The 23,130-nt window shown below is 39.2% G+C and overlaps 1 protein-coding gene across 2 annotated transcripts; it reads right to left on the bottom strand.

Annotated features, from left to right (window-relative positions):
• Positions 1-1,646: 1,646 nt before the first annotated feature.
• tlcd4a (TLC domain containing 4a) lies at positions 1,647-22,582 on the bottom strand. 2 transcript variants are annotated; one of them, XM_026291868.2, is made up of 7 exons: positions 22,206-22,582; positions 15,967-16,136; positions 12,778-12,867; positions 10,897-10,955; positions 10,586-10,680; positions 4,457-4,530; positions 1,647-4,139 (listed from the first exon to the last, which is right to left on the bottom strand). In XM_026291868.2, exons 2-7 carry the CDS (start codon positions 16,119-16,121, stop codon positions 3,821-3,823), a joined length of 792 nt encoding a protein of 263 aa, XP_026147653.1. In that variant the 5' UTR covers positions 16,122-16,136; positions 22,206-22,582; the 3' UTR covers positions 1,647-3,820. The 2 variants fall into 2 exon arrangements, with proteins under 2 accessions (XP_026147653.1, XP_026147654.1); XM_026291869.1 differs by lacking the exons at positions 15,967-16,136; positions 22,206-22,582 and adding an exon at positions 15,197-15,217.
• Between the last annotated feature and the right edge of the window lie 548 nt (positions 22,583-23,130).

Genomic DNA, 23,130 nt, shown 5'->3' with positions numbered 1-23,130 from the left:
GGTGGCTGATGGTTGCTCCATTTCATAGTTGGTATCCAATCTTAGTGATGACCTGGCTGAGGGGGTTCAAGCCTGTGCAGAACAGCAGCAGGGACAAAGCATCTCCTTGGTAGATGACACACTTTATGGAGACTTGTGCAATCGGCTTGATCCCGGCCTCTAGGGTTATTTTCCACAGTCCCATTGAGTTCCTGATGAAAGTTCTTAGAGTCCTATTAATGTGGTGTAGCTCCAAGCACTTATATTTTGTTTAGTTCTTTTGGAATAATAAATAAAAGACAAGGGTACACATAAAATGCAAGATGCTCATAGGATTAATGTTTATTTGCACTGCCCAGGTTGTTATAAACTCTGCTGATTAATATTCAAGTATTCCCTTACAGGTTATTGGTGTTGGATATTACACTAAATATCTGTTGTATGATGTCATCATCACGTCATCATTATCATCATCTGTGGATTACATAATGTGGCACAGTACAAGAACGTCTAATTGAATCTTATGTACATGTACTAAGAAAAAGAAAATAAACACCATCTGTCAGCATTTGTCAAAAAGTATATGTTATTTTGTTTACAGTGAAATCCCCATGCAATACTGCATGCAGTTAAAGACAGTACATGAAGACCATACTGACCATGCATGACTGCATATGGATCATCTCAGTCTCCATATAGTGGGGGGTGTTGTCCCGTGTATGAATTCCAATTAGTTCCAGGGACATTTTGACAGACACCACACCCTGACTGTTTTCCAAGATGTAAGGTAGTGAAGTGTAATGTACACAACTGGTGTTTTATAACACCTCAATCTTTCCCATTTATTTTTTGAAATTTTTGCAGTTTTAATAACTCAGTGTAGGCCAACTATGATATTAAAGCATAGCACAATTGGACATGAAAAACAAATAATGAAATCAATTTGGTTAACAATTTGAATCTAATTTGTTTGAGCAGCAATCTTTTGCAGATACAACTGTGCTCATAACTTTACATATCACTGGCACAATTCTTTTTGGAAAATAAAAACTGAACATGCAGCACCTGGGTCTGCCTTTTTAAAGTTATATTAGCAACATTATTAATGATATGATCTAAGTACTCACCATCTAAAGAAAAGTTTAGAACAGCTCTATGTTGTTAACCCATTACTTCTTCCTTGGAAAAAGGGGCTTTTCATATAACTCTGAAATGTCCAATATTACACCTCTGGCAGTTTACTGCTTACCTTTGTAACATTTCAGGTTGTTCACTGGAAGTGAACTGCTTGAATTTCAATAAAAACTGGAAAAATGGGGGTGTCCTAAAACATTTGACCAGTAGTGTAGATGACATCCAACTATAACGAGTTGTCAAATCCATCCTCTTACAAGTACGCTATCTGTAATTGATGGCACACCATTATGACTAGCCACAGCATGCAATGTGAACAGAACTAAACTGAACCACTGACTTGTGGTTCTAAGTTGGCACTGCACCATGAAAAAGATGAAGATGCTCATGCAAAACAAAACAAAATAAAACAAAAAAAAAAAAAAAAAACAGAATGACACTATAAGTCTTACAAAATAGCAGTAATGGCTTACACAAATGGCACAAATACAAAAATTTTTTTAAAATTAATAAAAGCACTAAAACAACTGTCCTAAACAAGCATCTTGATTTTACATTTGAAACTCATGTATTACAAAGGCCGGTCACTTTAGACGGGCATCAGATGTGGAAAACACACCAGTAAATCACTGAAAAACAAGACATTTCTGTGTTATGTGGAGTTTGGTGTAACAAAATACTTAGTGTGCAATCATAAGTTGTTTTACAAAGGCAACAAAATCTAATGCTGACTATAGCAAGGCGTATTTAAAAACTAGCAATCCCTGTTTGTTTTTCACAAATCATTTGATGTGCAGGTTTTAGAAAGACACATTTACAATGAAAGTTCAAGTACATATTTTGTCAATCGTTAATGAATTCTATATTTTAATTTGAAGAAATTATACATTTGTCATAAAAACCTTTGAATTTTGAATTAAAAACACTGGATTAGTTTGGTTTGATAAATAGTGAAATGAGTGAAATTGCTTCAATAGATGACTGAAACTGAAAAAAAACAAGAATTTTTCCTTATATGCATATCCACTGAAAACAAACAAATCAATCTGTTGCATAAATATGGAAGTACACCTTAAAAGCTGATTAGAAATTATATATAACATGAGGCAGAAGCTATTTGTAACACAGTAAACCATTACTAATTTTTTTTTTTTTTTTTTTTTTTTTTTTACATAAACAAAACTTTGATCATTTGAAAGCTGAAACAAATGTACATATTAAATGAATCATGAATAATGTACTACATTTATTTTCTTGGCTAAAATCCCCAATTCCTATTTGGAAAACATACAGCAGCAGGATAAAATTAACAAGTTGTTCCTAAAAATATGTTGTAATTAGGAAGTGTGAACATTATATAAACCTTAGGTCATAACCTGATAACGGAAAAAACTCGGATAATGGAAATTAAACCTGATAACGGGAAATATTGCAAACTTCTTCCATCAATCCACATATGTAATCTGTGTTTAATCTTATTTTAGGATTGTCTATGACACCGATTCCATATCTGCACTCTAGGTTAGTATCCTCCCTTAACATGCAGAATATGAACTGCAGACTCCCACATAACAACAACATATTTTAGTTTATACAATGTAAAACTTTTTCCCCATTCTGTAAAATATCATGTTGTATACACATCACATTATTTAGATTTATATATAAAATGTTGCCTCACTAGTTCTGTCAGAAAAAAAAAAAAAAAAAAAAAAAAAAACTATGTTGATCCATTGTTTAATGTCAGTATACAAAGACGGCATTGACATTCATATTCCCTTTTAGCATTCTTAAGGTACTCTATACATTAGTCTACTTCTCGATAAAGAAACTTTTAACTGTTTGTCTTTTAAAACCCATTTGGCTCAATTCCAGCAAGAGAAAAGAAACAGACTTCCTACACTGCACCAATGCCCTTTCAATCCAATACCACTTAAATTAACAATTTAAATGCAAATGTGACCAAGCCTCATGATATTGTAATATTTTTTCTTAAAGACTGAATGTTAAAACTCCTGAATGAGTGGGTGAGTAATGAAATTCCTATTTATTCTTCTCTGTGATTGTACTTTAACGGAATGTGGTTCTGATTCAAGTCCCTGCAAATTTATCTCAAAATGATAAAGAAGACGGATATATATTTATAAAGATAAAAAGATGCCTGAACAAAAATCTGACAATGATTTTATGGCAATAAAAATTACTGAGAAATAACTAGATGTCTTCAAAATATCTGCTTCATCTTCAGTATGAACTTAATTTTCATTATTTTGGGACTCAAGCAACAGTTATGATTCAAAAAGAAATATTTTTAAGTTTTTTGTGGTGCAGTTTTATATAAAGAACAGTAAACCTTTGACAATTTGTGGTTGGGCAAACAGTCCTTCCTCCCAGTACAACCTCTTTTGTGTAGTGGTAAATTGTTCAAGAGAAAAAATAAATGGCCATGCACACAGAATATTGCTATGAGGTCATTAGATGGCTTAGGGATGGCCAGGTAAATGGTCCATCGGTGCATCTCAGTGAATGTGCCCACTTTCGAAAACATTTCATTACATTCGGTCCAGTAATGTCACAAGTCCCAGGTATGCTTTCATTGAGGCAGACTAAAAAGTAAAGGATCCAAATTGCAGATCGTCAATTCATTGAGAGTGACGCCATTTAGGTTTCTATTGTGGCGCTTATCACCAATCAAGTCCTTGTTTCATTAGTCTGTCTTCCCATTCTCCTGAGGTGTGATGGCTTTGCTCCAGTGTGCAGACTGCAGCACTTTATAGCAGCCGCGTGCAATCTTATGCATCCACATAATGTTCATGATGTCTAAGCAGATACTGGAGCAGATCCAGGCTACACGGCCACCCCAAGGTACCAGATAGAAGGCCTCAGTGCCATAGACTGCATACATACGACCATAGTAGATTGGCATGACAGCGATGCGGACCATGAAAAAGACAACTGCCATGGCAACACCATTTGCCATGTTGGGCCGGGAGGATTTGGGGTAACCTAGTACCTCGAAGAACCAGCTGAAACATATATAATTAAGAAAGTAATGTCTACCAGGATAAAGTTGTAAAAAAAAATGCCAACAATGATCACAAACTTGATACTATACAGTAAATAACTGTTTAACTAGGTTAGGCATGACTTCGGTTTTAGATAAAACATAATCTCAAAGAGAACATATCACCATCAGTGAGTGGATTATCAAAATAAAATTACTTAAATTAAATTTGTAACACTTAAAACACCTTCTGACATAATCCCCAGAAATGTTGAAAAGTAACCTGCAACCCTGAATATAAAGAACCCAAGCCAATGTCATTAGTAAGCAGATACGTACCGCTGGTTCACACATGGTGTAGAAAACTCAGCAAGCAGTCTGAAGTTAGCAAAATAAGGCAACATTCCTTGGCCCTGAAACAAGGTAAAAGCAGGAAAACAACAAGACCCTATAGCAAAGCAACTCATCTACAGAATATCTGAACATTAAAAAGTACTGAGTAAATTATCCACACAGCACAGGCTTTTATATATATATATATATATATATAGTGTACAACCATACATACACTGAGACAGCCACTAGTCGAAGAAGCAATCAAAGCCATGCAAAGAAAAGAACAATATGTTTAACACCAAGGCCATTGTTCAGAAGATCAGGGCCTGAATTCCATGTCCTATTAGGTAGAGGATCATGGTCAGCACTTTACCCATCCATGTGAATGACCTGAACTTGGACTTGAATTATGAGTGGTTGACACAATTCCTAATGAAGCTATCAATATTAGCAAGAATATCTGAACTCAAATTAGCAAACAGTGGTTTTTAACCTGGGCAGAAGCCATTATGATACATTTAAGTGATCCTAATATCAGATAAACCTATATGGCTTTATTTCCTTTCTCTTTGCACAGCTGATTAGCTGATTTTAAATATGATTCAGATGATCTTAAATCCCAATGTCTTCATGACATTTGACTAAACACTGTTGTTGGCCTAACCTGCTAGATTTGCTGTAACCTTTGAATATCAAGCACTGAGCCTGAAATACAGAGTTTATATATTAAAATTGTACCTATCCAAATAAGTTTGAATCATGTTCTACCTGGAAAAGGTGCAAAGGCCAGACTGAGTGCAGTGATTTGCATTTTAATTTTGTGCAACTCAGTTGCTCTGAAATTTAACTTAATGCCCAATTCTAGACCATCAAAATTCAGAACATGTCAAACTCAAAAATTGAAATACATATCACTGTACACCCGTAAAACAAAAACACTGCTTACATATTGTCAGATTCCATGAACTGGGTAAAGGTCTCTCTTCTATCGCTTATTTGTCCTATCACATCCTCATGCCAGCACAATGAAGTGAAAATTGCCAAGACCCACCCTGCATGGGCCCCACCATCTGTCCGAATTGCATGTTCCCCATATGTGTAGTGGTTCAGACAGAACCTTCCCTAAACAACCAGCCTGTTCTTCAGCCAAGTCAAATCATGGAACTGGGGGCAGAATATTGTGTTACAATAGGTAATTAACCTGTTTTAACTAGGTGCAATGCAGCAGGATATCATCACTACGCCACTGGACCCAAACAACCTCAGACACACTCCTCCCCCTACCACATGACTGTGAAAGCACTGCATGGGGAACATTCCTTAACCAACAATATGAAGAACCCATTGAGTAGATGTGCACATGTACCTTACCCATGTGCCAAAAACCACATGGGTAAGGAAGAGAGTCACATCCCGCATGTAAAAGCAGACAAACAAACATGAGGTGGCCCATGATGGTGCCATATGTCTTCTACTAGTGTCCCCTGGAGCAGAGCCGCAGAAGAAGACACTCGCCCAGTGGAGTGCATGCGATACCGACCAGAGGCTCCTTCTCAAAACACATAACAAGACAGAGAGAATTCTGCTCAACCAGTGATTTGGCAGAAGTCAGAGCTAACTGCAGGACAGTTTTACTTGAACTTTACTTTGAACTATCATTTGCCATTGACCACTTCATGTTAATGCCTATGCACATCCATTAAAAACACTTTGTAAGAGTGTGACTGAATGAAGACAAGGTGAAATGACAACAGCATAAGTTGAACACCAAATTCCTCTCCAACAACAGCTGGACAACAAACAGCACCAGTGGGAGTGGGTACACACATAGGACAAAGCCGCAGATGCAGTCTGGGCAACCTGAATGGAAATGTCCACAAAAGTGGCTAAGCCCACAGGTGCTGGCCTATGACTGGAAAGCTCCTTACCAGTGACCCTGCCTAGCAGGGTGCATCCCTGCATCACAGGACCATGGCCTTGCCCATCAGCATCGTCTGCAGACATGGGAGCCCTGGCAAAGGAGTGGCGAACTGAAGAGTGTGGGCCCCTGTAAATCATCCTGTCCATCCACCTGCTGCTACTCAGGGTGAAGCAAGGGGGGGTGAAGGAGCCAAAGCTAGAGCAGGATGGCCCCTGGACACCACACCAGTGAGTCACTGCGTGAATACTGTTAAGGAACTCCTGTAGCCATCAGCCCAACCTGTCCCAGTGAAAGGTGTTATGCTAGAGGCCAGCAAGACTTGCTCATTCACCGGGTGAAAGTCAAAGTCCCACTGCTCCAGCTCCTGAGCGGGGAAAGGGAATCATCAGTATCTGAGTCCAAGACCAGCTCCAGGTTAGGCCCTGAGCAGGAGAAGCAAAGGCAAGGACAGTGATAGATGCAGTAGGGTAAAAAACCTTTCTGGTCTGTGTGTAAGGCCTCTTCAGCCAAGATGGACGTGTTCAAGGGAAAGTCATTCACAGAAGCAGCATACTGCTTTCAGGATGACACCATGGGTGGTGTACAGTGCACACAGTGGGGATGCAAATCCTTGCTAAGGATGTAGCTAGCACTGCACTACTAGTAGACACAAAGCTTGAAGTCTCCAGATCAGTAAGACACAACTTTTCTTACTCCACTTTAATGATCTTTAGGTGCTGAAGAAAAGAAAGATTCAGCTCAAACCACTGCAGAAATGGAGTCACTTTGTTCTAACAAATGTTGGGCTTCCATGCCAAGCAGGTATTGACAATTTTCACTTCAGTACGCTAATGCAAGGACAGGATAGAACCTATAAGTGATAGTCCAGAGGGCTGCACCCCAATGAGACAGAATCCAAAGTTATTTGACTAGTGGCCTGACTTTTAAAGCACTTAAAAGACTTACCGTCAGAGCTGAAACAAAAGCTGGTCATTGAAACATATTTCTATGTGATACACACAGGTAAAATCTGAATTGCACCGTTTGTGTAATATGGTGTGAACCTTCCACCTAGCATGAGTATGCTAGTACCTCTAGGAACTGGTAAGTCCATACTGTGACTGGGCATCATACCTGCTCAGTGCAACACAACAGCAATAACAGCAGACAAGACAGGAATAAAGAAGTCCCCATCTAGATCAAGACCTCATCAGGGCCTCTAAATGACACACAATCCTTTTTGGTAGTTTTTGCATGACACAGTCCAACCTGATGTTGGTAGTTTTTGCATGTAGGTTTTAGAAGAAGGGGCTATTTATGTCAGCGGAGGACACAGACAAACAGGCAGACAGACATATATTTGAAAATTTTAAAAAAGATGCCACCACATTTGGAGCAAATAAGAAGCAACACTTACAACACTGAGTCGAAAGCATGCATCTGATTTTTACACTCCAGTTACAATATTCCACTTTTTAATAAGCCTTTACTCAACTGTTACAACTGACACAAAAGGCAAATTATGCTGCGACTGAAAAGTCAGAAAAACACTTAAACACTGCTTTGACCAAGGCATTAGTGATTCAAGAATCAAAACATATGAACAAGCTCATAAAATTAAACTGATGTGCATGTTAATACAGGTTTCCCAACTCATGGTGAATTTAATTAGGACTTAATTTGGCTGTGTGTCTCAGGGTATAATATTTTTTTATTAAGGGGGTAGAATTTTTTGTGTATGTAACGAACACTTCCACATAAAAACACTCAACACATTAATAAGACCATGACAACGTATGACAAATCTGGCTGATTACAAAACTAAAAATGAAAATGAGAAGGATTTGCCGATTTTCTTGTGGTTTTAACGGTAAACGTAACACGTTTATGTGCCTGGCAATGTGTTTAGCTAATATGAGGCTTTTATTCTGACGTCCAACAGGAACTTTGCGTATAGTCGAAGAAACAGTCATGAGTGTCCAGTAACAGTATGGCCTACTTTGTCTCTTCATCTAATTGTCTTAGATACAGGTGCTTGCTCTGATGGAAAAACAAAACAAAAAAAAAAAATCTGTAAAACCAGCCAGTGGCTGGAATGCAGATATGGTAGGAGCAAGTTTGCATTTTGCCAAAGGCAGTATGGGGCCTGGAGTGTAGTACTAGGCATCCTAAGGTTGGCTACACACTAGACAATTTTCAAATCTTCACCAGACATAAGAACAGTTTCACATGATTTTCAACATTATAATTCTCCGGACACACACTAGATGATTCAACCACACAACTGACATTTTTAGTAACATTTTTACGTTGGTGATTCCACAGACACAAGATTTCACAGAAATGTGTGTGATAAAATGTGGCTTCAGAAGAAAAACAAATATGGAGGATGATCAATGACATCAGTTGGCTATCCTGACATGCGTTCCCTTCGCAGAGGCTCAGGTTGTGAAGTGCTGCCATTTTTTGTCAGCTATAAAGTACGCAACATCCAGTTAGTGATGCTTCTTTGTCTGCTCAGTCTCATTAGCTATTGTGGGTGCTCTGTTGGAGCCTCCCTGATCAGGAATTATAAATATCAAACATGTCTGATATTTACGATTTGGGATCACGGAGCAGTAAAAACATCATACTGACACCACACTGGGACAAGCCTTGAATCAGGCCTACCCCTCAATCACTGGAGGGGGCAAATCAGATGTAAAATCGCTTAGTGTGTAGCCAGCCTACAGCATTTAGCATTCAAGTATGAGGACTCAGAAGCAGAGCAACACACACTGCATATCTGTTTTTTATATATAGAAAATAAAGAACATTTATTGTACGGGAGAAAACTGAATTTTTAACTTTTAAGAGCATTAACAGTAATTCTGTACTTGCTCCAAACTCACACGGTACACCTAACATAAAGCAATCAACATGGTATTCAAAAAGGGCCTAGCTAGTCTGTGATGCACTTTATCATCTGGGGTCATGTGAATGGCATTTTTTGAGTGGCTTTATAAGTTTTCTCTCCTCAGGGAGTCTAAAGAGGAGTGCAAGTAAGACAAAGAGGAAGCAGAACCAGGTTTTGGCACAAAAACAGACATGCGAAAGGTGTTTTAGACAGGCAGGGAAGTCATTAGGAGAGTTAATTACTGTTTGTAGGCATGCAAAGTAGAAAATAAACAAACCCTGTCTCTGTAAAACGCTTTAGAACTGCTGGCATGCACACAGTGGTTACAGTGCAGCATTCAGCTGTACTAAGAACATAAACAAAATAAAGCTTACATAAGAGTCACGAAACATTAAAGGGATCAGTATAAGAAACTCAAGGCACAAAATAAGGGCATGTTTAGGGGAGAGGGGCTTCATCAGCCAGTACCAACACTGAGCATTCCATGCAAAAAATACCAATGGTTCATTTCCATAATTATTATGCAACTGACCCTGGTGACCTAGAGGGTTTCAGATTGAACCAAGGGTGAACAGTTCTGCCCAGAAATGTATATTCAGCTATCGCTATATTTAGATAAAATCCAAATATATACTAGCAGATATGGACTAATCATTAGTACTTCAAATGAATTGCAAAATTATTAAATTAATATCAGTACACAGCTGATTTCACAAAAATGGTACAAAATCGGACTGACTTCACTTGCTTCATAACAAATGGCTGATTTGGTGTATTGTGACTGTAAAGCATCATGGTCCTGGGTACCAGGGTTTTTAAAATAGAGCTAACAACTGGTAAAATGTCAAAACAATTTAAAACCTATTCAATTATCAGTTTTTCTCTAATGAACATCAAGCTCAAAGACCAAAAAGAGGGAGCTGGGGTACACATAAACAAAGTCAAAGTCGAACAAAGAGGTTCACACACCTAAATGAATAAGGTGTTTTTTATAATTTGGTTCAAATTATCATACATCCTCAGAGCGCTATTCAAACTTACTTTTTTAAATTGGTTAATTTGAAAAAACAACCACAGAAGAAGCAACAAACATATTAATACTTACACATCTTAACACCAAAAAAGCAAATGACTGCTAGAACACACTATACTGTCAGAAACCTGTAGTATATGAGCTGTGTCCCCATGTGTTGGTGCATGGGGACAGTCATGGACACTTAACAATGCTGGCTAAATTAGTTAAAAAACCCAGTGTGACAGGACACAGCTGGTCACCCTTGATTGTCACCTTCCCATCTTGCCTGCACATTCTGCTATTGGACAATAGGGCACTCACCAGTACATAGTAGTAAGCATACAACGCTGCCAGATGGTGAACTACAAAAAACTTGTCGCCTATCGCCTTCCAATAGTAAAATATTAACAGCAGATCTGGAAAACAAAGATACAGGGGAAAGAGAGATAACATGTCATTAAACAAAACAACTGTGTAAACCTTTAAACATCATAACATTATCTCACAGTTAGTTTTGATTAGGACCAAACTAGGTGAGTCCTCTAAGCTTAATATTTAACACATCCTATTGACAATCACATGCATCCTCATTTTTACAAAGATTCCCTGAGTAAACAGCACATTTCTCTTACCAGATATGAGGTAGCCTGTTGTGATGGCAACATTAGTCTTCACCAGTGTAGGATCTCCCCTGTTGGAAAAAAAAAAAAAAAAACATATGAGTCGACTAGATTTTATGATTAAAATTTAAAGTGCCTATATCTAGGTGTTGAAAATTTCATTCAGCACGTGTTTAAAAAAAAAAAAAAAGTAGCCAGTAATTCTGCCATTGATCATGTGCACTGATGTATGAATATTCGCTTTCAGTGAAAGCAAATACAAACAGGTTTGTCATTTCCAGCCAATTTCTGTCAAGTGAATTGGTTTCATCAGTTCCAGCTAGTTAATAAGGTAGTGTTAATTTGCTTGAGCAGGCTGAAAACTCTGTAGCTGACTGAGTCTTTCTGTTTAGCTTATCTTAGTTAGAACCATGTCAAAAAGGTTTTAAATATGCACTTAATGGCCACACGCATAATTTAATGATAAGAGACTAAAGCTAAAGCTGTGTGTTCCCAGCAAAAAGTCAGTATCCTCCAAAGTTAATTTTACAGGCAGAAGGCTGATGGACTAAATATGCTATAATTATTTGCTACTACTTATAATCACGTTTCTTGGTGGCTTCAACGAAGATGGGGATGATTTAAGATGATTTTAGAGAAACTCATCAGAAACAACCGGCTTAATATACAGTATATATTAAAGGTGAAACTAAGTGATAAGTGGAGAAAGCAAATGTAGAAGCAGAAAAATCATGAAACTACGGATCAAATCTCATTGCAAGGAACTTCTAAAAACAATGACAGAGAACACAACAAGGGAACAGCAGGAAAAATGGGAAAAAAAAAAAAAAAAAATGCATATCGCACATGTAGGTGCGATATGAACGTCCAGCTAGTATTTGCAATGACATAAGAGATCTTTAAAGAGATATTAGAGAGGAGCTAAAACAAGTTTAAGGCTGAGTTAAAACAAGAAATAGTGGAGCTCAGACAGGACATAGACAGAAGAACCGTAGAAACGAAAAAGTTCAAGAGCAAAAGGTGAAGAAAACAGAAGCCCAAGAGTGAGCTAGATACAGGGATAAAAGAAGTCCTTAAAAGAGTTAAAAAAAAAAAAAGTGCTAGATGCAAGACAAAATAAGACATTTCGAAGAAAGATCACCGAGCAACAATATATTCATCTTAAGCTTATCAGAAGAAAGTGATGGAAGCTCTTTAATTGGGAAGGCACACAGATTAAATATGCCCACAGTGTCCCTGCACGAACAGAGAACCCAAGAGGTACACCAGGAGCAATAGTGGCGTACTTCCACACGTTCCAAAAAATGGTTCTGAGGAAAGCATGGCCAAAGAAAACACAGGTGGGAGGGAAGAAAGGGCAGTGTGACTATCCAATGGAGATAATCACAGGCAGAAAACCTTCTGTGCCATTAAGCACATATTTAAAGAAAAGGGGGTCTGTTTCCAGAATCCTTACACCAAAATTTGGATCCACTGGAGCACTGGAATAACAAGCTACAAAAACTCCAGTGAGTCCACCTGGTATATGACAGTTAGAGACAAGTAGTGTAGAGCCGAGTAGAGCTGAAACTGTGTAATAGAACAGTAGCATATGGCAGGTAGCCTGTCGGTGCTAACATTTAGCGTTTAAATAAAACAAGCAAATGTTTTTTCCCATGTGAGTTTGATTTAGAAAAAGGGCAAAAAACCAAGACCAACCAGAACACCTAGTGCTAGTAGAACCACCATGTACTCTTCAACATTAGAAGTCCAAGCCTTCACAGACCTGCAATGCTTGTGGTTTGACTGGACATTTGGGCCATTTGTGAAAAAAAGCTAACATACAGTATAAAATTAACCAATTTATGAACCAATTATTGATTTAAAATAAGTGTTTCGCAACCATACTCTCACCAGACTGGGTCTTCATTGACGTCATTATCAAAGAAGAAGATATAGAGACAGAAGACTCCCACCAACAGAGCGTGAAACGTTGACACCGTCCTGAAAAGAAAACCAAAAAACACACAGTCATGACGATCTACTCCTGTCTGATCCTGACAAGTGTCAGAGATTTTCTGTTAAATTATCCTGTCAGAGAAATAGTGGATATTTATCTTTAGTCATCAATAGTACTCTTGTAGTCTAGAACCTGAATTTTATGTACTCACAGTGAAGTAACAGATTGCCTAGTCAAGGATACATGCAGATTCAGACCTATTAGAGTCAGAGATTAAATGCTGCCTAAGGGTCAGGTAGAGTGGCACTTAAGTCCCAGTCTGTCATTCAGGCAGTGAGACAGCCTAACAGTTCTGAGCAATCAGTCAGTAAGACAGACTGCCAGCCGTATTGACTGTTTAAACTGAATCTATGATGTCATGGCTCTCACTAGGGATAGCCATAACCTGGATTTATCTCCACTAATCATTATTTTTCATTTGCTCATGAACTATGCTGCCATTTCAGCTTCACAAGTGCTCCCCTGAGTAATACACTGCTTATGAGGAAAAAAATAAAATGAGTGATTCAAACAGTGCGTTCAAGGACCAGACTGGGTTCCTCCAAACACTCACTGCATTGTGGCAACATTACCTAATGTAAATCTACAACCTAAGAGGCATAAACAGATAGATGGTCAAATGAGCTTAAAATAAGTACACAGAAAATCAAAAGGTTTCTAAAATTAACGAGAATATTATACACCACACTGCCAATTACTGCAAGTCAATTGGATAATCTAGAAAAAAAAAAAATGTACGTTAATGTGCATCCAACTGTCTGGATATTAACAAATGTGGGCTGAACATCTGCATAACATACATATTGCCCGAGGAGCTCCCTCTCCCAGTAAACCTGTACAGGGTGACTGCAGTTAACAAGAAAGGCTTCTTGTACTGTTCTTGGTCCCAGTTAAGTGATTCGGGTGTTTGACCAAGACCAAGGTGGTCTTGGTCACATTTAAGAGGTGGTGTCTGTTCACACAATCTGGTTTATCAGGCTTCTGTACTTCACTTCCTGTCCATCACTGGCACAGCATGATACTGACACAGGCACCTTTGACTCAAACCTGTCGATGTTAGGCAAACCATGGTAGGTCAGTGAAGTGTTCACCTGAGATCTGAGGGGGCCAACACCAGACTCACAGGATTTTTATGAGGGATGTGAGACCAATCGGTCTTTAGTCATTGACGGCAGATGAAAATGGCTGTTTAGAACAGACATTCAGCACTCTGGGACTGACTCCATCAGGATATGCAGTCCTGTACTGGTTCAGCCTTCTCAGCTTCCCATTTTCACCTTGCTGCTGGAAACAGAAAGTGGGTGAGGGGGTAGATGAAGCCTTCATGTTGGTGAAAGTAATGGAAGAAAGGGCAGTACTGAACCTGTGATCAACTCGTTGCATCTGCTCAGATTTCCGTCTGATTCTCCTAATACTGGAAACCTGTGAGCCAACCATTCCTCATTGTTTGGTGGAGACTGTTTTCCTGCTTCCCCTCTGTAAGCATATTTACTCTCCTTCAATTTCGCTTTCAGTTCCCTGAGCATATTCTTCAGCAGGTTTTTTTCCCCATCCCCAAATAATCTCTTCTTCCTGTTAAGGTCAATTGTGATTCATGGCTCGTTGCTGGGGAACACCACCCAGTCCTGTTGGCAAAGGTGTTGTCCACACAGAAATCTATTGCTATGTTACGCAGTCTATCAAGCTTCTATCAATTTTTCATGGTGGGGCAGTTGGCAAACTGATAAAACAGGCAGTGTTGCAGAAAGAGATGTGTGATTAGACATACATTTCCTGAAATTACCATAGAAGCATTTTGAGCTTGTAGTCTAGCTGGGACTGACTTATTGGCCTCACATGCTGCAGATGGTGAAATATGAACGGCGACAATAATTGCACATGTGAACTCCCTCAGGAGATATGACCGTAGACTCACAGCTAACCGTTCAGTGTCTGGGCTGTAGAGACATTCTTTCACAGTAACACGTCCAGGATTACACCATCTGTCGTTAACAAGTGCTGCACTCCTCTTTTCTTCTTGCCTCTTCGTCTAAAATGGCTCCATATCATCTGTGTCCATGAAATCTATGTAGATAGTGTCTGGACTGAATTTCTGCAGACAGTTTTTATACATATGAAACACAGCCACTGTTGCCTTGGTACTGGAAGTCTTGAGCAGCTTCAAAATGGGTCAATCCTGTGCGTTGACTGAGTCAGTTTTAATTTATGCTTTCTGATCAGCTGATCATGGAGATAAACAACAGCACCACTCACATTGGGAAAAGCTGGATAAGAGAGAGTGTTTAGTGAGAATGAAAATAGCAAATTACTTACAACATATAAGATGTGAGCTACTGCAACACAGCGCTGCTCCAGCAGTGGCATCTTATAACAATAAAAAACTAAAATGACTTAGAATAATCTACTGCATGATAAAAATGTTGTAAATATTGTAAATCAGAGATGAAACAGAAGTAATCTACTCAAAATGTTTTAACATTCTTCAACCAGAAAGTCCAATTGTTTCATTTTTACTTGCAAATAAAAATGATTGGCTGATGTGCAGGAAAATGCATGCATGCACTATACCTGCAAGTTCCCATAAGAGTATGGGTATAGTATATGTCCATTTTCGCAGACTTTGGCCAAGAAAAATTAAAGACGTTTAAACATGCCAACAGAAATGATGACAGCAGGCAAGAAGAGTACAAATACTCTAAAATAGAATTAAAAAAAAAAAAAAAAAACACAGGGTCACACACTTGTGTGTAAAGAATTCCTGGATTTTAATTCTCCACAGTCTGTAAAAACTAGTTAAGGTTTATACAGACAGTCGGTATGTTAGTCAAAAAAGGCACCTTTGAAATGCTAACATGATGCAAAGGCTGTAAAAAGGCTGAAAAACAAACAACATTTTAATGAGTGTCTAACAGGAAATTACAGATTATTAGTGTCATGGGAAATGTGTGGGTTGACCATCAGTGCTCATCTTTGAACTCAGCTGAAAGAAACCCCACTCTGGCTGAGAGTAGTGCCAAACTCTCTGCTGCACACAGCATGTAAATATTGAAATTCATCATGATCATAACTTCACGTCAGGTCACCTTGAGTTCCATTCAACCTTCTGCTTGTCACTGAGGCGGAGGAAGCCGGGGCTGATGCGTATGGACATCCAAGGACTGACTTTGTGGAAAAGCCACTGGAAGATGAGGAAACTGGTCACCGAGATGGTGAGGATAAGCTGGCTAAATGGATCCATGGCCACTCAACCTCACTGTGGTAAGACACAGAGAAAGTGGGTTATTGGAAGAAAGAAGATTTGGAAGTCATGCTCTACAGTTTCATTACAGCATAATGAAAGTCTGTTAATGACTATGTTATCCCTTTCAGGTCGGCCAAGCCACAGCAGTGGGTGTATTTACAATATGGTGACCTTTGACAACAACCACAAACTCCAATGACAACAACCAGCTGTCACAGTCCCTGAGCACAAAGACTGGGTTAAACATCCTAAGTAAAATGTGAGAAATAACAACCCCTACACATCAACTCTACTGCATTCCATTAAAACTAGCTAAGAAATGTATTAAGTTGACATAACAACATGTTATTACCATAACAACATACTGTTTACATGCTGAAACCAGTAGGTGTTGTTCTAACACACACCTTCCTTCCCATGATCTACAACAAAAATGGTAAATTGGCATTTTCATCTATTCTAGTTATCTGTGCTGGTAACTAGAGACGGATATCTTATAAACTGCACCATGTTGAACGTGCTTTTTAAATCCACCCTGGACTTTGATCAGTTTGTTTGAACACACAAAAAACACACGTACAAGCATGGCAGTCACCAAAGTAACCTTTTTATAGTGCAGTACTTGACAGCTTAAAGAAAAACTACATTCGTGAAACTGGGACCAAGAAGAACCCAGGGCCGACTGAACCCCAGATTTCATCCCAGTACCTCACAGCAGTCAGAGTATTGTTGGCTATGACATGGAGGCCTGTGTAGCCCCCCAAAGATATGTCACCCCAGGCCATCACTGACCCACCACCAAACTGGTCATATTCATTTATTTTATAGGCAGAAGACATTCATCATGGCATCTCTGGACTCCTTCACACATGTCACATCTTCTCATTGTGAACCTGCTCTCATCTTTGAAGTGAACAGGGCACCAATGGTGGACCTGCCAATTGTGGTGTTTCCTGGCGAATGCCAATCGATCTGCATGGTGCTGTGCTGTGAGCACAGGTCATACTAGAGGATGTTGGGTCTTTATGCCACCCTCAGTGAGTCTGTTTCTGAACAGTTTAATTTTATACTGCAACTCTACTGTGTACTGAAAACATTTGTACTAATTATATGCTTCAAGCCCACTTTTTAGTTTGAGAGTATACTTTGAGGTATACTGCAAATAAACTTCTATATATACTTTTAGTTTGCTAGTCACATATCATCACTTCATGATGTCATTTTTTAAGCTTTAAAAGTTTACTTTAATTATACTTCTTTAGCTATACATCCAGTCAACTTTGAGTATATACTAATTTACAGGTAGGTTTGACTCTACACTGCAAATATAATGTATCAAGCACTGGCCAAAACAAAACAATATATCACACTCAATAAGAGTCTTTTGTTTGGACAAGACCATAAAATGCTCAGTACAATCACAAAGAGAACTCTAATAACCAACAAAAGGGTAAGACATGAAAAAAAGCTTCTTTCTGTTATATAGATATCTGTGCATGCAAATTGTTAAAATATGCAGGTTTGTATATTCCACCTTTTGTGTTTTTGCACCCTCTAGTTTTGACATTGATGTAACACCATGCATTTCCTTTCTGTGGGTTGTCTTGCTGCTGATTTGCTGTCTCACATATAGAGATTAAAGCCAACAATGCATTTTATATATCCACCACGATGTGGTGAGCCTGGTTTAATTTGTTTTGTTATATAAAACTCCAATGTTGTCACACCACTGCACTGGGTGGCATGCTTCTTTCTTTGTTTTATAAAAAAAAAAAACCTTTGAGTGTTCACCTTTTTTTTTTTTTTTTTTTTTTTTTTTTAAAAGAGCTCCAAATGTTATGAATGACCATCACTTTTTAGTCTTTGAAATAAGACACTTGCACAGAAATGATCTCTGCTCTATTTAAAGTTGTGCTCTCAAACAACAGAGCTCTACAGCACAGGCAAATAAGCTAAAAACGTAAAAGTCTATATAAGATTTATGGGAAATAAGAAAAACATATAAAGCACATAAAATAAGTTATTACTCCTCATATCTGTATCAACAGGTCCACAGGTCATTCTCTTCTGTCATTATAGAGGACATTCCCTTATTCCTGCTCTGAGGAGCGAAGAAGACATGAGCAAGGAAACAAAACACCATCCTGCACAGAAGTTTTTCATGGATCAGCACATCCCTATAAATGAAATCGGGGAGTAATTGGATGCTTCAGATGATGGATCAGGAGAAAGGACGTGTCATGTCTCCAAATATGTTTCCCTGGTTCTTCTCTCTCAACATTTTTCCCTTGCATCATTTTTTTTATTTTATGTGAGAGGGACTAAGACATAAAGGAAGAAAATGCAGTTAATGGAGTTGAGATGTTACCATTGTGGGTGCAGTGGCTGATTTGTTAGCTTCCTGACATTCTAATTAGCACATAACGTGGAAGAATAGTGGGTGGCACAATGACGTAGTGGTTAGCACTGCTGCCTTCACAGAAAGAAGGTCCCAGGTTTGAATCCTGCAGAACCTGAGGCCTTTCTGTGTAGAGTTTGCATGTTCTCCCCATGTCTTTGGAAGAGCAGTTACACACTTTGATTTTGGGCCCAATTTACACCCCTAATAACTGTGGGCACACAGCATAATCCAAGGCTTTTTGCAACCAATTATTTGTCTAAATAATCTTCAGATGTGTGGAGACAGTATGATTATTTCACTGCTCTTGATCAAGTCAGAGGAACCCCAGCATCGAAGCATAAATATCAGATAAGTTTGATATTTACGACTCCTGACCTGCCTGCCTCTGATGGAATACCCAGGATAGCCAATGAGAGCGAGCAGACATGCAGTAAAATCATCAGCAACTGGACGTTGTTTACTCTTACACCTCATAAACAAGCAGTAACACAAGGCAAACTGAATACAGTATAGAAAAATAAATCCAGTTTGCAGAATTTTGGCAACATGAGTGGCTTTCAGTGTTCACATTCAGAGGATTACTGTCCTGACCCTCACCCTATGTCTGTGTCTCCCACATTTCTAACATCGTTTAGGATTGCAAAATCCTTTTGTTTGGCCAGCTAACGTTTCTCCAAGTATTCCAGCTTCCTCCCACAGTCCAAAGACATGCAGGTTAAATGAATAAATAAATTATTATAAATAATAATAATAATAAATAAATAAATTGGGCGTAGGTGTGAATGTGTTTGTCCGTAATAGTCTGGTGATCTTTCTGAGACGTGCCATGTCTCTCGCCCAATGTCAGCTGGGATTGGTCCACCCCACCCACAACCCTCTAAAGGATAAGTGGTAAAGATAATGGATGGATTTCTTATAAGTTGTCATATTCAGTAGCTATATACATTTTGCTTCTTTACCTCTGCTTTTTCTTTTTTTTTTTTTCATACAGGAGTCTGATACTACACATAGAATTATACAGGCTTTTCTTAGTCCTACATTGGAGTTACATGAAAACTTGTTGCCTCCCGCCTGTGCCAGCTAGAATCGGCCCCAGCTACCCTCCCACGGGTGAACATGGGTGACGATAAATGGTGATCAGCATGGGATGGAACAATAAAATCTATTTCATGCTTTTATATAATTGAATTCAAAATCTAGGCCCTAAAGTATTGTTACGTGCAGTACATCTCTGCACTCGGGCCTAATGCCACTGTTAAACCTATAAACTATTTATTGTGTCTACAGTCGAATCAAAAGTGAGAGCTCTCTGTAAGACAGCAAAGCCCCAAAATTAGCAGCTCGACATGCACCCTGGCTTACAGCCAGTATATGTGTGTCAGGGACAAAGGTCACTGCAGCCACTGAGAACAGACCACTGAACTGTTTAATGGGTGTTGCACTAAGCTATTTGCATAGAAGCTGATTTGACTGTGCCAGACCTTGGCATGTATGTTAACGTTAAGAGCATATGTTCACATTCTAAGGAACAGAACAGAATGTCTTTCTCCACAGGCAAACGGAAAATACACACATCTCATACTCTCTGAAGCTCAGTCATGGTGATTTTATAATATAACTGCCTTTATTCCTCTGTTTTGCCAAAGAAATGCTGGAGGACAAATAATGAATCACTGTAGACAGGAAATAGCAACCAGGGAACTGAAAGGCCAATTCCACAGAGTACCCTCATTTTGCCTGCCTGTAATGCATTAGTTGACAGTGAGCAGCAGCACTTTAGTGTATCACGCTGCAAGGCAGAAAGACTATGTTATTACAGTGACTGCTCAAAAGACCACACTGTATCTGCATGCCAATGTAAGGCTACCTTCTCTCATGCTTACAATGGCAGCAGACTTGCTTTGGTCGCATGCAACACCCTGAGCTAAGAGGAAACACTTACAGAGGGTACAGAAAGGAAACAGCTAAACTACCACGAAGAAGAAAAGTTGTATTTTCACTCTGATGAAACTTTTTTTTACAAATGCATTTATCTAGAAATGTATGTCGTACAAACACGTATGCATTTTGAACCTCACACAATAAACTTAAACACTTACTAAGATTGTAATGAGCTGAAAAGTTCAAATCAACTTTAAATGTGAGATTTATATTATGTCATTAAAGGAAATAAAGAAAAGAAGGCCTGAGACTAAAGAAATCTCTGCCTCTGTTCCAAAACAAGAACAGCTTTTGTTGCCCTTAATTACAGATAAACCTCTAAGAGTCATGTAAGGTATTTGCCAGTTGTTAAAAAAAACATCCTTATTTTAGTCTTGTAAGATACAGTACGCATCAGGCATAAACAGGCAGCAGATCAGTACATGTCAGTATAAAAGTGTATACTTCACTATTAAAATGCATGGAAAGAAACAGGGGTTTTGAGGAATGAACCCTAAACTAACTTAAAAACTATAGATAAATAAATAAATCTGACACAGAGAGCAGCATGTTCAGACCAACCTTATAGATCTGGCCTCCAAACTCACAGTGCCTACAACAACAGGGTATGAGGATCACAAGATGGTCTGATAAGCATGGAAACGACCACTAGACCACAAACCAGCTGAACACGTATGAGAGGGTTTGGGTGTTTAGGAGATGATGACACAGATTACATTGTACCAGAAGCTTTTGCCATTGTTTTCAATGACAGTGATGTGTTGGACTGTTCTGTCAGCACTGTCAGGTTTTTATCTCAAATCCACCCAAAACCTCTTAATGTGGAAATCTCACATTATTTTTTTAATACTGTAAAATATTCCAATGTTACTTCATGGTCTCTATACACTCAAACATACGTATATCCTGATTTATATTTTATTACACAGACTTGTAGAGTCAATGCAAAATGAATTTGAGTAAGGGACCAGTGTTACTGTCAGCTGGAGCTTTAGTGTAAAGTAAAACTTTGCCATTCCAGTTCATTTAAATAAGCTGCATAAATAAAATCATATTTAGATGAGTTCATACTCTGACAGTCACCAGTACACTGCAGGTGAATGGAGCTGGGGCCTACTTTGTGCAGCAGCGACAATCCACGTGTTGAAAAGACAAGGACTCTCCCAACTGAGCGTTAAACTGACACGAGTAATTACAGGTTGAAGCATGAACAGAGACTTCACTAAAACCGGCTCGGATCTGAGAGGATGTGAGAGTTTCTGTGACTTCCTTCTACACACTCGCCCGCAGCTCTTTGCCACTGCCCCCTGCTGCCGTCCCTTTGCAGCCGCCTGCCTGCTCTCGTCCTCTTCCCTGGCGAGAAGCGCTTCGTGTTGTTTAGCGCTTCATATGCTCCAGTAAACACTGGTGCGTAACGGTACGTGCGCTTGCGTAAATCCGAGGAGACTTCTGACAAGTGGGAGACGAAATCTCCATGAAAATATCTTAGCATCTTCAGATCGCCTTTTACAGACGTCCAGCTGCCCAGAATCAGTCGCCCAATGTAACAAGTCCCAGCAGCACGATCGTCTTTCTATCACTAAAGGAGGAATATGGCACATAACGAGCACAAGGCCAATTGACGCCGCATTGCCCGGGCATCTTTATGTGTTGAGGAAAAATAACAGTGGCCTGGTCGCGTTGCTGTGCACCAGCCATAGACATGATTAGATATGATAAAGCGACCCACACAGACCTACCTGGAGTCTTTCATTAAGATGATCTGCGCCTCACGCTCTCAACCGATTATGGTTTCCAGAGTCGCCCGGAAAGCCGTGAATGTCTTGTTAACCCCACAGCCATGGCGAGTCATTTCTCACACACAAGACAGCCCGCCTCCTGCTCCATTTCACACTACCGAGTTGTGGGAAATGCGGTGGGGCCGGACCTCCGTGTCTGTGACTGGTTCGCGGTATGTAACAAAAATCCTGTCCAACAAGAAACCGTCATCTTTGCAGATGTGCGGGCTCACGCAGCTCCACGCACCATTACAGGAATGAAAGGTGTCAGTGTGTGGAGACTCTCTCCTATTGGGCTCAAATTACAGCTGAGTTCTTAAAGACACACACACACACACACACACGCAGAGTACCACAGCAGTCTGCCCAAGCACACTCACTGGTCTATTTATAGCCGAGTCTTGCTGAACCGATCCAGGGAACATCACACAAGACAGTAAAACAAACTGCAGCCCTGCCCCACTGACCCTAATTTAAGTGATTCCCTTCTTATCTTGGCCTTTATATGGATCTCATCTTACAATATGTAAGAGTCCATAATCCTGAATGCTTTCATTGAGTGGCTACTATGTCCAAACTGCTGCCTTTTAATTTAATAACACAAATAAAAGAAACACAGGACACAAATAAACAAATAAGGCGAGAAAAAAATCAAGTAAATAGAGCAGTGTTACAAAACACACCAGCAAGTTCAGTTCCAATGGTTTGGACCCTGTCCTTCCTCAGCCACAGTTCATCATCCACCTCTGGGATCTATTTACACTGTGGCGCTGATATAGTCATAGGACCACACACCTGTCATGCCACATCACGAAATACAGAATTTTATTGAAAGGGGGGCACCTTTATTAAGATATCAACGGCTGTGTTACCAAAAAAAATCCCC

This window comes from Mastacembelus armatus, chromosome 20, assembly GCF_900324485.2.
Source record: "Mastacembelus armatus chromosome 20, fMasArm1.2, whole genome shotgun sequence".
Lineage (NCBI taxonomy): Eukaryota > Metazoa > Chordata > Actinopteri > Synbranchiformes > Mastacembelidae > Mastacembelus > Mastacembelus armatus.
The sequence above is the reverse complement of the archived record's forward strand: the minus strand, read 5'-3'. Positions and strand labels throughout refer to the sequence as shown.